The sequence below is a fragment of the Chenopodium quinoa genome, unplaced genomic scaffold (assembly GCF_001683475.1).
Source record: "Chenopodium quinoa cultivar QQ74 unplaced genomic scaffold, ASM168347v1, whole genome shotgun sequence".
Taxonomy (NCBI): Eukaryota; Viridiplantae; Streptophyta; class Magnoliopsida; order Caryophyllales; family Amaranthaceae; genus Chenopodium; species Chenopodium quinoa.
The window spans coordinates 5866273-5888425 of NW_018745410.1; the positions used below are offsets into that span (position 1 = coordinate 5866273).

The 22153-nt window shown below is 35.8% G+C and overlaps 1 protein-coding gene across 2 annotated transcripts; it reads right to left on the reverse strand.

The window, feature by feature from the left end:
- Nucleotides 1–4192: 4192 nt before the first annotated feature.
- On the reverse strand, nt 4193–20629 carry LOC110713109 (ADP-ribosylation factor GTPase-activating protein AGD12-like). Of its 2 annotated transcripts, XM_021891567.1 has the most exons (10): nt 20302–20629; nt 19124–19214; nt 18647–18728; nt 16863–16938; nt 16422–16585; nt 15940–16087; nt 15313–15429; nt 10421–10489; nt 8070–8165; nt 4193–4522 (listed from the first exon to the last, which is right to left on the reverse strand). In XM_021891567.1, exons 2-10 carry the CDS (start codon nt 19158–19160, stop codon nt 4241–4243), a joined length of 1071 nt encoding a protein of 356 aa, XP_021747259.1. In that variant the 5' UTR covers nt 19161–19214; nt 20302–20629; the 3' UTR covers nt 4193–4240. The 2 variants fall into 2 exon arrangements, with proteins under 2 accessions (XP_021747259.1, XP_021747260.1); XM_021891568.1 differs by lacking the exon at nt 10421–10489 and having other exon boundaries at nt 20302–20622.
- Between the last annotated feature and the right edge of the window lie 1524 nt (nt 20630–22153).

The following is a 22153-nucleotide window of genomic DNA, read 5'->3' on the forward strand; positions in this document are numbered from 1 at the left end:
GGAAAGATATGGATGATTTCGATACCCAGGATTGTAAGTGTTGGAGTATGGGTTATTCTGCCTATAAGCTTGGAAGGCATTAACTTGCTCCACGGAACTCCTGCAATCCTGCTCCCAATGACCTACAATACCACAATTTTCACAGAAAGCCTCATTAGAATTATTATTAATTGCAGAAACATTAGCTACATTAGCAGTGCTCAGATTATCAAATTTTTGGCAAATAGAGGTCAGTTGAGCTTGCAAAAAGGATACAGAGTCGACGCTATGTTTCCCTTTATTAGAAAATCCTCTGGGATTCCCATATTGGGAATTGTGTATCGCCATATCTTCAATAACCTGACCTGCATCATCAACATTAAGATTCATAAATCTCCCACTAGCTGCAGAGTCTAAAATTATTCTAGAAGAATTTCCAATGCCGTTATAAAAGGCTTGGATTAACTGCCATTGTGCTAAATTATGGTGAGGGAATTCTCTTTGTAAGTCCTTGAACCTTTCCCAAGCCTCATATAAAGATTCATCGGCTTCCTGGGCAAAGTTCTGAATCGCACTTCGTAGTACTGCTGTTCTCTCTGCAGGATAATATTTGTTATAAAAATTTAAAATAAGAGTTTCCCAGTCAGTTATACCAAGTGTAGTTATACTCAAACCATTAAACCACAATTTAGCTTTTCCAGTTAAAGAAAAAGGAAAGAGAATCTCCCTGATTTGGTCTTGAGTGACCCCGGCTTGCCTGATGGTGTTGCAATATTGACAATAGTCGGCAATGTGAAGATTCAGGTCTTCACCCTTGGCTCCACTGAATTGTTTCCTCTCTATCATCGTTATAAATTGGGGTTTGATTTCGAATTGAACCCCATCAAGAGTCGGAGTAGGGGTGAGATGTGGAAAATCCGTAAGCTTTGGTTGTGAATAGTCACTAAGCTTCTTTGGAACCGCCATCTCTGATTCTGTGTCTGATGATGCTTCTAAATCGCTAGAATCAGTTGGAGGATCACGATGATTATTGTTAGTATCACCAAAATCCGCCAGGATTTGCTTGTAGAAGTTTTTCTGTCTATGGAAGGAACGTTCGATCTCAGGATCGAATGGAATATAACCTGATCTAGAACACCTGGGCATAAACAAAAACTAGAAGCAAGTATGAGATTTGTCTCAGAGAACTAACGCTCTCTGAGACAAAAGAGAAATAATCTAGACTACAAAAACAATCAGAAATAAAAATAAAACCGTTTCCCCGGCAACGGCGCTAAATTTTGACAGGGTAAAGTCGTATCCCATAATCAAAAAATAATTACCTAAATCACTTACTAAGGTAGATAGGGAAGTAGGGTCGATCTCCACAGGGAAACTAGTCTTTTTACTCTTAATTTATTATTATAGTCCAAACTATTTAAGTAACCAATATTTATAGTTGAATATGAAACTAAACTAAAAAGAGTAGGAATAGGGAGAAAATAATATATAAAGGATCTAGGGCATAGGTTCACCAATAAATAATACTCCGGGGTAAATAGGGTAATCAATCATTGACATTGCATAAATAACATGATTAACAGGCTCTCGCAATTTATTAACCAACATAGATCTAACAGGCTCTCGCAATTTAGTAGATCTAAGTTCTTATTGAAAATAGTCTTTAATATCAAATTAACATCTGCTCGATTCATCAATTTAATATTGCTATACTTTTACAAGCCGCAATTGTAAAACATTAAAACAATTCAATAAGAAATTATCATGTAATACCAACAATCAATAATAGTCAATCATCAATGCATTAACTAACCAGATTGTAAAGGGCTCTCGCTACAATCACACAATTAATTTATCGGTATTAAATCTCATCTCTCGAATCTTGACTTAACCATTTATAAATTAACTTGCCTATTGAAACTAGACCTAAACATTAATTCTCATCTCTCGATTCTTGAATCAATATTGTCAAACTCATGCATAAAAGATAGGCCTAATCTAGTCACAGAGCATTAAACCAATCAATAGGAAATTAATCTAGCATTGATAATCAACAACAATTATTTACCCCTTCATATTTTTTATTAGATCCCCATAAACCCTAGAAATTAAACTACTCACACATATTAAAAACTAAACCAATCAAAGCAATAAAATAAGTCATGGTGAAAGGAATAAAATAAATAACTAAGATTAAGGGAAGAGAAATCGTTACCAAAATAATCTGGAATTAATCAAAGAAATAAAAACAAAGGTTTTTGAGAGAGAGTTTAGAGAGAGAAGTCTAAGTAGAGAGAGAAAGACTAAGGAAGAAGAAGTAGAAGTAGTCTCCCTATTAATCCGTACAAAAACGTATTTAAACAAAACTAAAAACAACTCCTAATTAGAAACTAATTGCTCGTCAAAAACACTTCTCCAGAAACACGCGCCCGATCGGGCTAGAGGCCGCCCGATCGGGCGCGCCTTTTTGTCGCACATGTCTTCTTAGATGCCGCGCCTGATCAAGCTAGCAGCTCACCCGATCGGGCGCGCCTTTCCTTGATGGCACTCCCACGCGCATCCGCCCGATTGGGCGATTGCTTACCCGATCGGGCCCGGTCTTTATCTTCAAGGATTTGGACTTCGATTGGGCTAGATTTCTCGGGCCAATCCATATTTCCTCTCGGGTCTCGAATACATGGTCCAATTGCCTCGTGATCCAAATAACCGAGCCCTTAATCACCGGCTCGATGGCTCTAACCGGCCTTGGGCTCCATAAGTGGTCGTGTTCTTCCAATGCTCATAGTTGCTTCATAAAAATCCCGGGAAAATGCTCCAAAGGTGCAATTCCCTGCAAAACTCAACCAAAACTACGAAAACACTAGAAAACACATATTAGTAATAGAAGTGGCCCGAAAGAGCCAAAAACACTACTAATAATGACCACGGGACGGGGGTAAAACACTATATAAAACAGACATATCAAAGGGATTGTCATGTTGCATGTGTGGCTTCCCTCTTTGATAGTTTGGGCGATGTCCTTAGTGTTTGTGCTATTTTCCAGAGGCTAGCGGTATTTATACAAGTAGAAAGTATTCTTGCAGGGAGAAGGTAAGTTTGAGGGGAGAGGTTTGTTTGCTTGTTGTGTTGTTTCTGGTTGCGGGATGATTTGGGTCTTCATTCACTGACTATCATCCCATTTTTCGGTGTTGGTGTTGATGATGACAAAGACAGTCATCATTAAAAATTTAATCTTGAAGGAGGCTCTTCATCTTTAATGTTTGGGGTAAGCAAAGTCCTCCATTTTCTTGCATTTTATATAGGTAGAATTGCAGAAAAGAAACCTACATTTTGGTGTAAGGCTTCTCTTGGTAGAGTCGTAGAAAAATTCGACTCTTGTGGTTTGGCTCCTGGACTCTTAGGAGGTGGCTATGCTTTTCAATCCCTAGGAGTGAAGTCGTGTGATGGGTTTTCTTTTCGGCAACAGGGTGCTTTCAACTATCGGGTGTATTGTCACTACACTGCTTCCACCGAGATTTCGCATAGGTATTATGACAAGTTTCGGTTCCCTTCTTTAGTGTTTGCTTGCATTAACGGACATTCTCCATGGTTTGGGTTCATTCGGCAACTTTTGGTCCAAGAAAAGGTTTTGGTAAAAACCTTTTGGCTTTCTGAGCTCCGACGTATTTTGTATGATGCACAATGGTGTAATCATTCGCTTCGATTTTCCTCTACTGGTCTAGCTAAGTGGGTTTTGTTGTTTTTAGTTTTGATTTAATTCTCTTAGGTTGTAATTTTCCTTTATTTATTTATGAAATTCTCATTGTCTGAAAAAAAAAATAAAAAAATAAAAAAAAATCCATAAGATGAGAATGATTAGAATTGAAGGAAGGTGATGTTAAATTTAATTATTAATAAAGATTTGTACATCGTACGTGTTTGAACCCAGTCAATTGCTATTTGGAAGTATAACGCTGATGTTGGCCTATATAATAACACATCAACCGATTTCATGATTAACTTTCAATATCTTAGAAAAAATTATCAATACAATAATTTTAAGTAAAACTCTCTCAATGAATAGCTGTAGTTTTAAAACCAATAGTACACACTAACTTTCAGTGATTATGAAACAGATGAAAAACAAATTAAACACAAAGGACAGAAGATAGAAAACTGAAATCTCACAATGGCATTGGCGGTTATTTCATCTAATATTGTGAAGTTCATGTGATTTTTCTTTTCCCCAATCATTTACATTCTGGGGTTTAATATTAACTGATTATTGCTCAAGAGGCATCCACTCCACTTCTAATTCTAGCTCTCCAGATTCGACGTTCTGGAGCTTCAATTGCATCTCCTGTTTAACTTTACCATCATCAATGTTAATAATGCTGTCTTCTACAAGGGCATTATCATGTGATTTCAACCATTTCCCAATCTGCATGTTACCAAACATTCCTGGGTCTCCATAAGCCATCGCCGAGGTTATCAACGGCTGGATATCGATCTCAGCTTCACCCATGATGTCATCAGCTGAGAATGTGTCATGATCGAAAACTTTCTGCAGTGAAAGACAAACGAAAATACCAACCATAGAATGCATCAGATACATAAATCAATAACTATTTGGCACTTTGGCAGTAGCAGTACTGATGTACTATTAATCCACGAGTCAGTCATAGCCCATGTCAGCTGCAATATAATTATCATATGGTATCACAAACATTGTATGTTATCACAAAATACCTTTCATATTGAAAAGGGGAAAAAAATCACACATCCTTATTACTACCTCCAATTTTTTTAGTTGCAACTTTGAAATATTTTATATCTCTCAAATAATACCCCAAACTTGCAACTAAAAAAAATCAGAGGTAATACTATCTTAAATCCTATTTCCCAATTTGAATATTTAAATCTTTCCACATGAAATCTTTCCCTATATAATAAAAAATTTCCGTCAATTTCATCTATTGATTTAGGCCATTTAGCTAATGTGCCAAAAAAAAATTTACTTTATTCTGTTTTCCATACAACTTTAAAACTTCCACCAAGTGAAATTCCCTTTGCATGGAATCCAATTTTTAATCATCATTTTTTTATTCCCAATAATCACATTTATTACAGTCCCCCTTTTTTCCTTTATGATTCTTATAGATAATGATATACATAGCCCTTAGAGCTATATATATAAGCATTAAAAACACTTACGAAAATTGTATAAAATTAGGAATTCATGACAAAAACACGCGTAAATCAGTGTAATTAGTGTGTTTTAGTCATGATTTTCTAAATTTATGTAGCCTTAAGGACTATGTATAGCATTTTCCTTTTCGTATTTGTTATTTTGAAAAATGAGACTATTTAATGTAAAATTTCGAAAATTTATTGTTTCCCTATATGCATGGATTCTAGGGGTGAAACAAACTCGGTTTAAAACCGAACCGAATAACAAATATGGTTCAGTTTTTTTCAAAAGTGGTTTGATTTCGTTTTTGAAAAAATAAATATTTCGGTTGTAGTTCGGTTTCGGTTTGAGAAAGTGAAAAGCCGAAAAAACCGAAATTTAGGCCCAATCTCAAAAATTATCCAAACCCAACATATTTTATCTTAAGTATATAAAGAAAAAAGACCCTAATCTAAGCTATCTTCTCATCTCTCATCTTCTTCGCCCCCTCTCTCATCTTCTCCGCCCTCTCTCTTCTCGCTCTCTCTCCTTTCGTCTTCATCTTCTCCACTTTCACTCTCATCTCCTCTTTTCCCCTCTAGCCCACGATTTCGAGGTTTTCGAACTCCATCAAAGGCATCTACTAAAGGTTTTTCATTTCAAACACCATCAATTAAAGGGATTTCATGTCAAATTCGACCTTAAAAACTCTAGATCTAGAGTTTTTATGGTTAAATTTGACCTTTAAAATCCAAAATCGACGTCTTTTGGTGGAAGGTGAGGACGTGAGGTATGTCCTCTTTTTTCTTTCGTTTACTTTGGTTTAAGTTTTATTTTCTACTTTATTTTAATGGTGGTGTGATTGAATTGTGGTGGTGAGTCAATCTAGGGTTAGGGCATGGTGGAAGGGTGAAATACGGTGGGTTATGGTGGGTGCGGATCTAGGTTAGGGGTTCAGTTTTGTTTGGTTCGGTCTTGATTGGTGTGGTTTGGTTCGGTTTTTTTTGCTAAATTTGATGTTTATGTTGCTTGCGGTTTGGTTTTTGTTTTAGAAAACCGAAATATAGGTGGTTTGGTTTGGTTCGGTTTCAAAGCTAAAGTGGTGCGGTGTGGTTTGCAAAATCATGAAACCAAATTATGGTGGTTCGGTTTCGATTTGTGCAAAAAACCAAACCGAAAACCGAACTTTCACCCCTAATAGATTCCAATTTTTAATCATCGCTTTTCAGAATTTATTCTCTATTCCAAATAAGAAAACCAAATAGGATTAGGGGAAAATTGATTTATAGAGAAAAATAAAATAAATTCAAATCCACATGCAAAAACTTTAGGTACCCAGAACTTAAATTGGTGGTTCCAGCTTCCAACAAAAATAAACCGGATTGTTCCAAATAATAAAGTTATGAACCAATTGAATATTATTATCTAAAAATACTAATGTAATACATGCATTCCAAATACAAAGGTTGTTGAATGTATCTGTTCAGCTTAAGAAAGAGCATTATTGAAACCTTAAATATATAAAATAAAATAAATAAATAATAAAATAATAATAAATAAAAAAAAAAAGTATGTAAAATTTTCATACATGGAGTATATTAGTATATGCTCCTTCCGTTTTTAAATACTTGCTCCACTTTTCATTTTCGGCCGTTTTTAGGTACTTGCTCCATTTCCTTATTTGTACAGCTTTTACAATATTTAAGTCATTTCTCTCGCCTGGTGGATGGTGGACCTAACATAAATTATATTTTATTAATTTCACATTCTCTCCTCCAATTCTCTCAAACTACTATTGGTTTTTACAATTTTTTATTTTTCCTCCTACCCCACTTTCTCCATATTTTATTACTTTCTCCAATTTCTCCTAAAACTCCACGCATGGAAAAATGGAGCAAGTATTTAAAAACGAAGGGAGTAAGATCTTTATATGCATATGTTTTATACTACGTATTTTTTGAACTACATGTGCAAATAAAAAAAAGGTTCAAATTCGATATGCATCCAATTTTTAAGAAACATAAAAAATTATGCTAGATAGAACATCAAATTATATTTATTAGAAAATATTAACACATACAGTTAAATATAGGAAATTTGTTTTTGTGAAAATCCATCATTTAAAAAACATGTCATAAAAAACCACTCAATTAAAATATTTTGTTGTAATTCACCAGCACCTACAGGAAAATGAATGTTGACTACTAACGATTCAGTGGTCATTTGTTCTGTTGGTGGTGACAAGTTACGACAAAAATTTAAAATTTAGTGGGTTTTAAAACTTTTTTTACGGTGGTTTACCACAAATTTCCTTACAAATATAAAACATTTATTTTCTTCCCGCTTTATAAACCTTCTCAAATATATCGAAAAATTTTAACAATTATATATATAATCGTGTAGCCGAAAGTTCCAAGCCCGATTCCAAGATTTTATGATTCGGTTTAACTGTTTAACGGGTTCCAAATATCAAGTTAAAACTAAACCCTACTAATTAGGGTTCAAATTTCTAAAATATGACCTCAATACTTTGTTTTTTGACCCCTAAACACAATTAAGCTAAGCTATCAACAAATTTTAATCAATTTATTTAGAATAATAAGATCAAATAAAGGCAAATAAGAGTTTTTAGCTAATACAGTGCAGTTGGTCTCACTTCTAAACCTGAGAACTATTGATTCAGCTCAATATTTTTTTAGGAAACTACTGTGTATACAAAATTGAAGGAATTAAATTAAATCCATAATAATCATATACACTGAAATGTAGATAATAACCAACATCATGAATTTATTTCACAGTTATCCATATGAAAAGCAAGTTTCACACAATTGTGCCACTGAATAGATAAAAGCAACCAGCAGGAAAAGCACATTGCCCAAATAGCAAAGTAAATAAGAGCACCTGATGGAGTCATGAGAAAAATAAAGGGAAAAATTACCAATTTTACAGATCCGTATCGTTGAGGTACAGAAAGCATAAGTTCCTCCTTCCAAATTGGATTCAGATTGCTCTTTACAACAGATGTTTGTACAGCCTGGGACAGTAAATTAAGAATTTGAACATTGAGGGAAAAAAAAAAAAAAAAAAAAAAGTTTATACAGCGATGGTTTATATAAATCTATGCTAACTGAAAAACCAAGTATGACACACACCAAAAATATCAGCCTAGAGGCATCAACCCTTAGGGTATCCCACCGGGGAGGGGAGGAGGGAGGGGGGGAGGCAGAATGCATACAGAATCATGCGTCAACCCCACAAATTTGAAAGAAAAGGTTCTTCATAGATACTCCAGTAAGACAAAAGTCAACTATAGTCAACAACCAGGGATACCCAGAACGTGGTTTGTGGCGACACTCCGGGTCATTTGTCCTGCTGTACTTTCCCATACCGGTACGCAAAGTTTCACATTTTGGATAGTCAAAGGTGGCAAACCATATCATCATGGTGATGGTAACCTACGCCTACGGTAGAAGAAGCTGAATAGTGTTACATTTAGTAAAATATGTTTATTATTATTTATGATTAGTTGATTATTCAAATTGAATGGAAACAACCACCCAAATATCCTTCCTCTGATTTATTGGAAAGTAGACCCTTCTTTTCCTTGTATATTTTAAGAACTACTCCTATAGTGTTTTTTTTTTTTTTTTCCAAAAAAATTTCTTTCATTTATTAACTCCCTCCATATTTTATTACTTGTCCCACTTTCCTTTTGCAATCATATTTTATTACTTGCTATGTTTCCTTTTTTGTAAACTTTTAATAATAATTTACTATTTTCCTTCCCACTAGTGATCTCATCATCTTTTTTTTAATATTTTTCAAATTTTCTCTCCTCCTCCCCAATTATACTCAATTTTGTTTTTCATCATAATACTTTCTACTATTCATCCTAAAACTCCATATTCAGAGAAATGGAGCAAGTTATAAAATACAGAGGGATTATTAAAATGGTTTACAGTTGTATAAATAAATAACTAGGAGTCTTTCATTGTTCAAGCCTGAAGTCTAGCACAAAGAACAATCATTAAAAATAATCCAACTTCCTGAGTACTTTAGAAGTTGTTTTCCCCGTTTTTGTTTCATACCAAATTTTGGAACATCCCATGTTCCAAGCTACATTGTCCAAATCAGAATTTTAACTCTAAAATCTTTTAGCTTTAACCCAAGTTGCACTAAAACGAATACGGGTACGGATATGGGGACGGAAAAAGGCAAAATGAAAATTCCAAAAAACGGGTATGGAAAAAAAAAACAGAAATATTAAAATTCATACGATGTTTATAAAATAATCCATACTATGTTTTTAAAAAGGAAAAAAAAATCCTAAATTCTATTGAATATGAGTCATAGTAATAGATGTGGAGTAAGTAAGACTAAAAAAGAAAAAAGAAAAAAGAAAAAAAAAAAAAGGGAGTAAAAAACTTACAGATTATTGCTAAGTTATCTTTTTTTTTAAATACAATTATAGCTACTTTATCTATTCCACGTGATAATGTTTTACTATTTCCAATTCCATATTGTACTTCTACTAGTACAATAAGCTACAGTACTTTATATCATTATTTTATACCAATTGAAACATTAAAAAAAATTAACAGAGTAAAAAGTTAAATATTATTTTATTTTATTTTTTAAAAAAAAAAAACCCTTCCTCTTCCTCTCCTCTCTCAAAGGTTTAGTAATGGCTGCCTGGGACCTTCACTGGTGTCGCTGCAGGTGCTAAAAAATGTAGGTGGCTTCTTCAAATTTTAGGGTTTTCGAGAAATCAAAATCGGGTAAGTAATTTTTTTTTAAAAGAAATTGGGTTGGGCTTCTATTGGGGATGTCGAAAAAGGAGGTAATCCGTCCCCGAAACGTCTCTAAAGTTGCTCCCAGCCGTCCCCAAATTTTTTTTCTCGTACCACTTTTCAAGGGTACGCCTTGGGGATGTATCCGGGCCGTACCCGTCCCCAGTACGGAAAACGTCAAGAGGTTGGCATATTCGTGCATCCTTGGCTTTAACAAGGGGCAAAAGACTCCACATATTGATTTTTTTATGTAGACAACCGTTGCATGAAATACAAGACGTTTCGGAACTTGAAACGGGAACAGGAACTTGGACGTTGGAACACAGCCTCTAAAGTACCCAAGACATTGGTTTAATCTATAAGATTGTAGTTTTGTGCTAGGTTTGAACCAAGAGAAAAAGAAGTACTCCTAGTATCAATATATATTAGTATATCTACATAACATATAGTTGTAAACCATTGTAATAAATAAATTAGAGAAAATAAGTAGAGTACTTACTAAGCAAATTAAAGAATAATAAGGGTCCACCTTCCAATAACAAAGAGTAAGGATACATATGGTAGTTGCCCACATTTAATTTAAATAAACAAATATTAATAAATAAAACATATTTTAATACTATTCACCATCCCCAATTAATGATCACCATCTTAAACATATAATCTGAAAATGTAACCATAAACAAGCATCATTGTAGTAATCTAAAATCTAAAAGATGATAATCCTAAAGTCGGAGCCACGATATAATTTGCCACCATTGACGAGGAAATGGTACGTGAAAGTACCAGGTTCCAAGACTGGATCGGGCCACGTACCACGTTTAGGGTATCATTGATGTAAAAAATATAGAGGAATAAAACTAATATCATAATTTATATATTTCCCTCTACTTGCTTTAATGAACGCATTAACTTGTTCCTAGAGTAGTTATAAGGGTGTAAGAAAAGGTGAATAAAAAGCAAGACAGATCAATCAATCAATCAAAACATTAATCAAAAGCAAGACAGATGCAATAAAAAAAAATTTAAAAAATAAAATAAAAAAATAAAAAGTGGCTGGGTGTATGAAATAGAGCTATATTGTTAGAATCCAACTCCTTTTGATGTATGAGTTTCCCTTTAGGTGTTTTCCTAGAGTTTAGTTTATGCTTTCTTAGCTTGAGGTTCCATTATTGTGTTATTGTCAAATCAGTGTTCACTAGGGATTCTCCTTGTATGTCATTTAAAGCTCTTTAGGGGGTGAATGATTAATGAAATCTTAAGCCTTCTACCAAATGTTGCTTTGCTCTTATGCTTGTTTGTTGTTAGACCTTTATAGATATTGTGTCTTACTTGCATAATAGCTCCCCTCCAAACCAACTTGATGCACTAAGAACTCGTGGTTCGGACCCGCTTGTGCCCGCCTTGAATTATCGACCGTCACAAGCCCCGACCACCCGCACTCCGTCGCCCAAATAGGCGTGAGTGCTCTTTGATTTAATTGCCCGCTTGTGTTGCTTTGTGCTCGCAAGCCCCTCTTCCGCTCAAGGCTAGCGTTCTTGCCGCCAAAAGGCTAGAGCGCGCCGCACGTTTCGGGGTCCAAGCTCCCGGACCGTGACAGTTGGTATCAGAGCCGACGCCCAAATCTCGTCGCAAGCAACCCGTGTAGGCACCAAGGAGGGCTACACAAAGATGGAATTCATAGAGGAAAGACTCGGTTGGATCGAGACGAAAGCGGACGAATGGTCCCAGCTACAAGTCATTGTGCGCGAGCAAGCCGAGCAAATTGTGAAATTGATGGAAGATAAAGATGCTCTCCGCGAACAATTACAATTTGTTTAAAGGACAAGCCGATGAAGCACTTGAGAAATGTGCTACCTTAATGCACACTGTGGGCAGAGACGCACATAGGGTTGGTGCGATGAAGATCAAGCCGCCCAAACCTCGCGACTAGCTGAGGACCAACCCACTATCTCTCTCCTCTCACCTGCACAATTAGTTTCTCTCTCCTATTTCAAGAACTCTATCGATTTTAATGGAGGTTTCTCCATTTTTTCCCTTTCTTTTTCCCTTAAAAAGCTATGAAATCGGTTCGTGGACTCTAGCGACTCGAATCGCGACCTCCAGAGCGACCTGAGTCGCGTTTGTACTGTGTTCCGGTACAAACGAACCAGGTCGCGGTTCGGGCCAACGTACCGCGAACCTTGTAACCCTGGGATGAAGTTGCAAGAGTGCCGCTAGAAGAGTTCTCTTCGCGACTATGTTAAGGAATACTCGGCTATAATGTTGGACATCACAGACATGAATGAGAAAGATCGGGTGTTCAACTTTGTCAACGGGTTAAAGGAATGGGCGCAGCGAGAGATTTTGAGGCAGAATATTGATACCCTTGCTGCTGCCATGTGTGGTGCTGAGAGATTGATGGACTACTCAGTCGGAAAGGGTCGTCAATCCGAGAATGAATCAAGTGGGACGTCAACACGCTCTAACAGTCCGTCTCCAAACTCTCCAAAGGGTACAGAGAATGGCTCACGAGTATCATCCAACACCATCAATACTTATCATAGAAGAAGTGGAGGAGGTGATGCACAAAGATTAACATCTACCCCCTCCCCCAACCTGGAAACTCAAGGGCCGGCGCATCCTCAGCAAACACAAGGGCGATGAACTGCATACTTTGTCGAGGTCCACACAAATGGTGGGATTGCAAGCATAAAGAAGAGCTTGACAAGATCCAAAAGAGATTGTCATCCATGTCCGTGCAGGAGGCCACAAAAGAGACTAGCGGCGATGAGGAGCCCACATACAGGATGGGTTCCATACGACGCTTGAGTGCTATGAGAATGATAGCACCTGAGAAAGAACCAGAAGTCCGATACCTTTCGGCAATGCGAGTGATGGAGCCAGAGAAGAAGGCAACATCGAAGAAACAAGCTCGCCCCAGAGATTCAGAGAAGCAGGAGATGAAGCCCAACGAATTAGCAACATCCCAGATGCACCCCCGCCAAAAACAGAATCAGACACCCGATTCGAAGCAAAGAGCGACGAGCCCGGAGATACCAAAGAAGAACCTCCCAAGAGAGAGGAAAAGCAGTGGTCGAGCAAACAACGCAGGGCACGTGCAAGGGATCACAAAGAAAATGGTCACCCAAGAGGCACCAGCCACAACTTGAAACTCTCCACCACATTCTCAAGGAAGCAGCTCCCCAACAGATGATCGTGGAAGCAGCTCTCCCCAAGAATTAAACAGACCCCACTCCCACGAGGAAATTTAGAGATGAAGCTCTCAACAAGATGTTCGAGCCGAGCGACCCCGTAGACAAGCTCCTCGTCAACAAAGAAGACCTAGCTCAAGAGTCAGCAAAGATTCCAGAAGTCAGCCGCATCAACGGCGCATCAGAAACTCGAGATAGTTTAGGACCTTCTAATTTTGATTGTAACTCTTGTAAGTCGACAACTTAAGTGGGGGAGGATGTTAGAATCCAACTCCTTTTGATGTATTAGTTTCCCTTTAGGTGCTTTCCTAGAATTTAGTTTATGCTTTCTTAGCTTGAGGTCTCATTATTGTGTTACTGTCAAATCAGTGTTCAGTGTTCAGTGGGGATTCTCCTTGTATGTCATTTAAAGCTCTTTAGGGGGTGAATGATTAATGAAATCTTAAGCCTTCTACTAAGTGTTGCTTTGCTCTTATGCTTGTTTGTTGTTAGACCTTTATAGATATTGTGTCTTACTTGCATAATAGCTCCCCTCCAAACCAACTTGATGCACTAAGAACTCGTGGTTCGGACCCGCTTGTGCCTGCCTTAAATTATCAACCGTCACAAGCCCCGACCACCCGCACTCCGTCGCCCAAATAGGCGTGAGTGCTCTTTGATTTAATTGCCCGCTTGTGTTGCTTTGTGCTCGCAAGCCCCTATTCCGCTAAAGGCTAGCGTTCTTGCCGCCAAAAGGCTAGAGCCACCGCACGTTTCGGGGTCCAAGCTCCCGGACCGTGACATATATACACCAAATAGTACTGAACTTTGGCCAAAGTTTCAATTAGAGTACTGAACTTTGAAATGTTACAACTAGAGTACTTCTGGTAGAGTATTAAACTTAGTAACCTTCAGCAACCAAAGAACAAAATTTTCTGATTTTCACACTCTCAAACCAATTTACTCCGATCCACCACTCCGATCCACCTCAAATTTGCAAATTGATTTTTCTACTACCATTAACAATTTCAATTCGATTAATTTGATTATACGAATTCATTTTCTTGTTTGATTTGAGTGATTAAAAATTGAAAAACCGAATTGTTAATTTGATGATTCGGTACAAATTGGATAAGTAAAGGCATTTTGGGCTGCTTTGGGGCATAAATTGCTGTAAATGGCGGCTGCTGAGTGCTTTGGTGGGACTGATAGAGAGGAGCTGCTGTAGCGGCGGTTTGGGGGTCGTGGCAGGGTATAATTGTCGATTGTTGGTGAGAGGAATATTATCGATATGTGAGGATGCATGGTGCGGCTGCTGTGAGGTATGCGGGAAAATTTATAAGGTGTGTGAAGGTTGGAGAAGCAGTGTGCAAATCAGCCATGGATGTTGCAGGGTTTGAGGTGTGTTAAGGTTGGAGAAGCAGCAGGTGAATTATGGTGAGGAGAAGTGCAGGTAAGGAGAATTCGGGAAATGGGTGGGGATGTGACTGTTCGGCGGGGAAGAGGGTGGGATGGCTCCGGCGAACGGGAACGGGTACGGGTGGGGGCTAGTTCAGTTGGGGAGAGGAAAGAGTAACGGAAGGGGGCTTTTTTTTTAATCATTATAAAAATCAATTAATTTAATTTTTTTTTAAATATGAAAACCGGGTACAATAGGAAGCACCCGGTTACAAGTCGTTAATATCGGATTCTTTACCTCCGGTGACCGTTGGAGTACTCTAATTGAAACAAATTAAGTTTACTTTTGCCAAAGTTCAGTGCTGTTTGGTGTATATAACTCATATAAAATAAGTAGATAAAGTTGGAGAGAGTGGAGTGCAAAGGTTTAATTGTAGTAGGAGGGAGGGGGGGAATATAATGTAAGTGAAAGGAGTTTTAGCAAATATAAAACCTCAAAATGGCATGCGGGTACATTTTATATTATTAAGGGAAAAAGAAAAAGAAAAACTGTGTGAAAACCTCAAAATGGAATATGGGCACATTTAATATTTAAAAAAAAAGAATTTCGGTGCGTATGTGTGCGGGCATGAGGGTGGGGGGTGTTGCAACATGTCAATGAAAACATAGATAACCATACAGTAATATAGTCATTTGCTATGAACACGAAAAAGCTGAAAGGAGTAACCAAATAGTATGTAACTGACAACTGCAATATCCAATGAGATTTTATTCCTGCACCTTGAAATAATTACCAAAATGTTAAGTTTGCGTAACTCACCTGCTGCCCTAGATTAAGGACAACATAAGGATCACTAGATAACATGTCTCTGACGGCCAAATTTGTCCCTTTTACTACTTTAACCTTCAATATTCCAATAAATTCTACCATTCCTTCCTGTTCAACAAGTTCATAAATCAAAAGTGTGCACTAGTTAGACATCCTTTCATTATAGACATAACCAACGTAATAACAAAAGTTTCTTAATCATATCAAAAATCAATTTGACAATTAATACCAATAAACTTAAAAAGAAATTAATCAGATAAGTATTAGTCCTATGCTCTTATTTCAGAATTCAATAAGAGCATTCAAGCACAATAGCTAAACCTAGGTTGGTCCAGTAACTATCCTCGTTACAAACATCTTAATGGGTATTAAAAGATGAAAAATTTACAAAAAATACAGTAAGACAGGAGAACTGCAATGATACAAGGAGCTTGAGGGCAGTAAGTAGCTTAACAAAAATAGTTTACCATACTAGCCCCTCAGAACATGGGAAACACTAATTGATAGCTTTGGTTTCTGTTTTGGGACATTATATATAAATTTTTTTCCCTTCACATTACAGTTCAAGATCAGCTGCAAGAAGAATACGAATAGAAGAAACTAAAAGGACAAACTTACATAGCTTTCCGATACTTTTGATGATTGTGAACTTCGGAAACTACTCATTAGCTTCTTGGAAAAGCTTGGCTGAAGCGAGGTCTTTGCAGAAGACATTGAAAGAATTCGCAAGCTAGGTTTCAAGAATTCCTGAAGCTCATACTTAGATCTACATTGACAATTGACAAAGTTTATAAATAAATACAAAGTGCTCTGTTTCCACCAAAGCCAATGCTATGCCTATTTATAAGAAAAAAATCATTGAACATTTGAACCTCAACAGCCACTTTACAGTAAATAGCTAAACATAAAGTGTTAGTGTCATACAGTCATGTTAAATGTATTGAATTACTCCAAATATTGCGACTTGAGCATAAAGGATAATATGTAGAGCGAGACATAATAAAGCGTTAGAGATAGGCAATTTAGAGGGGAGACATTCGTCTAAATACTGCATATTAGATCTGGTAACAGCTATTTGAAAGAGAATTCAGGCGACAAACCTGATGAATCTCATACGATCATCATGACTTGCATCAGGTCCAGGTTTTGAGAATCCATCTGGAATAAAAGCCTCATATATTGCATTAGCTGCAGAATTTCCGCCAACCTCAACCATCGCATCAATGTCTTCATCACACCACTCATCTAATGTCACAGATAAAACCTGAAATAAAAACAAATAAAAAACAGTTGCACCCTGAAAAACCGCCATTGATATGGGAGGAAGTAATAGAAAAAACATTTACAATTGAGAAGATTAAAAAAAAAGGATTGGATTTTGTCCGTTTGTATTACCTAATCTTTTCCTCAAAGTGTGTGCTATGAAGGTGTGTTACAAATAAAAGAAAACAGGGAAAGTATAAAATAAATCCACTAACTGCTTAAATTGGGAAAATTACTAACATACTAAGATGATCAATACAATGTACTTGTGCAAGTACCTTTGATATATGAGTTCCAAGGCTTCTATGCACACCACAACATTTTAAGCATATAAAAACTCCGATATTTGCAGATCTGAAAAAAAGAAAAATCAATTCTATGATAAAATCAGCAAGCTGAAAAGAATAAAAACAAATCACTAATATGTTACTATAAGTGTAGAAATGCAGAATTCTTCAACTTGATATTGCAACAAGTTAATATACGTGGACATGCTGTCGAAAAGAACTACAATGCGTTTAATATTATAAAAATTAAATCAAGAATATATATATTTCTCAGTAATAGTCATGCATATGGTAAATCCCAATCACCATTGTGCCAAGCATATTCTAATATGTAACATTCATAAATAACTTTATATTTAAATTAAATAGTCACACTAAAATAAGAACCATTTTAGATAAAAGCAAAAATGTTACAAAAGGATCGTGTGAATGAGAATACATTCAACACTATTGAGTATTGACTGACCATATAAGAAAATGAGTTAAAAAGAAAGAATTATAAAAGTAAAACACTATAACCAAACTCAGCCACTATGTCCAAGGAGAATATATTCCCTCCATTTCATAATATTCACAACACTTAAAATGTGCTAATGCACAATTTTGAACATTTATAATTACAATTACTTCCTCTCTTTTTTTTTTTTTTTATAATTGTACTCTTTTCTTTTCTTAAAAGTTTGCATATTAATTGCACCATTTCTTTACTTGGTATGTTTTCTTCACCTTTTTGGCTGTTCACACACAAAATCCCCTCCTAACCCTTGTTCACATGTGATAACAACCATTATTACCACACCTGTTACCCTTATTTGCTATACTACTAGTACTAGTGGATGCTTCTTGGAAAAAAGGGTAAGAATGACAAAAGAATGGAAAGCAGATATCTTAAGCCTAAGGGTGTGTTGAGTATTTGCAAAGGACCCAACACAAGCAGAAATTTAGCAGTTTTACAAGCACAGAAGGATCACAAAGAGAATCTATGTACTTAAAGTCCATAAGACCTTGCAGTTGCTGTAAACCGTTCACTTGCAGTCTTGCATACCGTTCTTGCCTTACCATTCACTATTTTACATATATGTACGCACACTTGCATACCATTCACTAAGTTACATATATGTACAAACACACAAACGCACACTCCCACACACAAAACTCTAGGTACATCGAGTTTATGTTGCATATACAACAAGCATGCACTGTATACACATTACATAATAATATCTTTGCTTCCTTATACTTGATATTGCGTTTTTAATTCTAAGAAGCACAGATCTGAATGCAAACAAAACTGTAAATTGCAATTCACTCCAAAGTCCAAACAATTATATAACTGAGGTCTGGGGTTGAACATTTTAGAAGCAGGGGATAATGGGATACACATTTAAGTGAAAAATGGGCTGGAGAAATATGGGCCATGACCGAGTTCTATGATAGCAGAAACAAGTTGATAGTGAAGAAAGTAAGGAGAGAGATGGAGAGATATACGTGAAGCTATTTGGGTTCAATCACAAGAATTGCGGACAAAGATGTACAAGGATTGTATCGAAATCAGCAGAATTTCCATTAATGAAATGGATCGAGTGCCTTCAGTTAAAAGTATTAAATTGGGAAATTTCTTCCTGAAGAACTGGTGCTTCTCAAAAAAGCATTAAATAGCCAACAAGAATGAAATTGAAACTAAAATGAGCATTGAAAGAAAAAAAAAAATACTACAAAGGGAGTGTAGATAATTAAAAATAATAATTTGATAGAATCATAACAGAACAGCTTACGCCCATTTAGGATCTGGCGCACTGCAATCAGCACAACAGCGGTTATCCTTTTGAAGCAGTAGATCCTTAAGCCTTCTTTTACCTGAAAATGGAATGAGGTAAGATTTCAAACAGGCTTTGTCAACCCTCTTGCAATTTATTTAAAATTAAATTAAATTAAAAAAATTAAAAAAAAAACACATTTATAATCCAATCATCCAATAGCTCCTGAAATTACGACAACAAAATGACCTAGTATAATTTGCATTCTTGATAGAAATGTAGGATTCTCCAAGAGGTCTAAACACAAAGTGTTGACCCTAATTAATCTAGACTAGTAGAGAGGTTCATAGACGTCTCTTGCGATCATTAATCATAAACCTTGGAGTTGGTGTTAAAAATCGAGGCAAGAAACCCCAACAAGTGGAGATAAGATGTTTGGGGATTTCATAAATCATAACGAGGAGTTATTTGCAATTTGCAAAAACATACAAGTACCTGAGGTGGGTCTACCAAGCTCTGAGCGGTTATTCATTGCTTTATTTATAGACTCCACTCATCCAAAATAAATTATCTTCCTGATGAAAACCTAAAAGATTATCCAATAAAGACAAGAGTGAGAAAACATTTTAAATTAACCACAAAGCAATTGTTGTGAAGTCTTCACACAATTATAGTGTTATTACAAATTTATAGACTCCACCCATCCAAAATAAACTATCTTCCTACGAGAACCTAAAATAAAGACAACAGTGAGAAAACATTTTAAATTAACCACAAAGCAATTGATGTGAAGTGTTCAGGACTGTTCACACAATTATAGTGTTATTACAAATTGTTAACATGTTTCTCAGATAAGACTAACGCTATAATATCATGTTATTCTCACAATGGCAATGATAACAATTGCAGAGGGTAGTAAGTAGTTTTCCATCCATCCCCTCGCTACAAGAAAAAGTCTTATCAACGATGGCCGAGAATAGTCCGTATATTGTCAAAAACCGTCCAACACCCACCTTTAACCCACCCACACACCACCAAGGAAAACCCACCCACACCCACAGCCCCACCGCAACCCACCTTTAACCCACCCACACAACCCAAAAACAACCGTCCAAAATTTAAAACTGATTATTACCCATTTTCTTTCTTTCTTACTCCTATAAATAATCTACAAAAAAACACACACAAAAATTAAAAAAAAAAAATTTTAAAAAATTAAAAAATAAATAAAAAATAAACCCTCATTTTCTATTTACTCTTCTTCTATGTTCTCAAAATTTACTTTTCTTCTATAAATCATGAAATCAAAATTCAAAACATCTCATCTAATTATATACCCAATTCAATATCCAATCCAATTTACCCAAATTTACAATTATATATTCATAAATCATAATCCAATATCACCAATTTATTTCGTTTAATAATTTTTTTCAACCCCACATGCAAATCCATTTTTTCTAAAAATTTGAAACATCCATTTTACTCCGCCATAACAAGGCGGTGTTCTCATTGTTCAAACAACGGTCACAACTCTGGAACATGCCCAACTCGCGGCGCCGGCACCGTCAATCTCAATTCGCAATTATACAATCATCTCAAGAAATATAAACTAAATTTACAATTAGATAAACAAATTAATTATAATCAGGAAAAAAAATCGATATTCTAACCTTGACTTTTTAATGTGCGTTTTGCTTGGGGCGACGGTTGGCTTCTGCGGTGGCTAAATGGTGACTCGGAGGTGGCGAAGCGTGATATGTGATGGCTGGATTGTAAAACAGTGCGGTGCGCGGTGGCGTGGTGCGTGGTGGTGTTTTGAGGAGAGAGAGGGGGTAGAAGAGGAAGGAGACCGAAGAGAGGAGAGAGAAAGAGAAGGGAGAGGGGCAGCTTTTAGATGACTAGCAGTCCTATCGCGCGCATTGCGCCGATAGTCAAGCGTTCTCAAATATTAGTTAATTACGTATAATTACTGGATTAAACCCATGCGATGCACGATTTGTTTGATTTTTTTTAAATAATATTTTTTTTTTTTTTGTATTTATGAGCTTAAAATTTGTTATATATAATTCCTAATATTAAAAGATAATATATAATATTTAATTAATTTAAACTTAAAAATCTTATTCGCCAATTTTGCTTACATGGCATTTGAATTATTTAATTCTAAAAGAAATTAATAATCTCTTATTTAATTGGCTACTATTAAGATTTATAATCCTACATGGCGCAATGAGAAAATTAGATCCTACATGACTCTCTAAAAACTCGGGAAAAAACTCCCCTTTATATATATATATATATACGGGGAGGTTCCGCTGAAAACAGAGCTTATGGTGAAAACTAAAAACAAGCAATCTTAGCCATTGAATGTTCACTAGATAATCTGATAGTGTGAAACAACCCAGAGATCACTATATACAAAAATAAGGTAATTATATCAAGTTATATTAATTTTGATGACATTTATACCAAGGTCACTATATATAGAAATAAGGTAACTATATCAATTTTTACAATATTTACTTAGAGGTCACTATATACAAAAATAGGGTAATTATATCAATTTTGACCACATTTACATAAATGTCACTATATACAAAAATAAGGTAACTATATCAATTTTGACCACATTTGTACAGAGGTCACTATATATGAAAATAACGAAGGTCACTGTATATAAAAATAAGGTAATTATATCAATTTTGACAACATTGACCGCATGTATATAGAAGTCACTATTTACAAATATAAGGTAACTATCAATTTTGACCACATTTACACAAAGGTCACTCCCCAATCTCCTACACTTCGCTTCCATATACCGACTCTTTATCTCCAAATCCTTGACATACATCTTCTTCCTTTCTCTTGATCTCATCGCGGCATCTCTATTTCTCAATTGTCTGAAACAACAACCATCTCACATTGTTACACAATCTTCACAACAGAGCCAATTCAATAATAAATGCTCAATTCCAGTAGCAAACTTATGTTGCCACAAGTAACAGGAAATCGCAAAATGTTGCCACAACTCATTTCATCCATCATCAAATAAACCATGATAATTAGTCAACAGTTTCAGATCAAGGTGTCAAAATATTCCAAACAAGTAACACAGTTTCTTCATTGTATTTGCAAAAATTACTATCCTAATTATTCCAGCAAGTCCTACAGCTATGCATTTATCTTTATACAATAAGCATCCAAAATTAAAATTCGTTCTTAATCTTCAATTACTTCCGCATTTATACTCTGACAACATAGATCCAACAATCATATTATTGAAATGCAAACAATATTATATTGAAATCAATGAAGCAGAAAGATAATAAACCTAAGGAGATTAATGATAATAGGTAGAAAAAACTCAGAGTAACATTACACCAAAATTCATGTTTATCAAAATGTATCAATTACATGACACGAAAACTTAGTACCTAAATCACTTCGATAGCCATGAAACAGCTAATCGATCGACGAACTAAGATTTAACAAAACGAAACAAAAAATAATAAGAAATGA

Excerpts from the sequence above, each read along its gene's own strand:
- LOC110713109 (XM_021891567.1), bottom strand. The coding sequence starts at position 19,160 with ATGAATAACCGCTCAGAGCTTGGTAGACCCACCTCAG. Across the intron at positions 18,729-19,123 it reads GCTTGGTAGACCCACCTCAG|GTAAAAGAAGGCTTAAGGAT; the intron begins GTACTTGTATGT and ends TTCCATTTTCAG. Across the intron at positions 8,166-10,420 it reads ATTATTCTTTAATTTGCTTA|GCTGTACAAACATCTGTTGT; the intron begins GTAAGTACTCTA and ends TTACTGTCCCAG.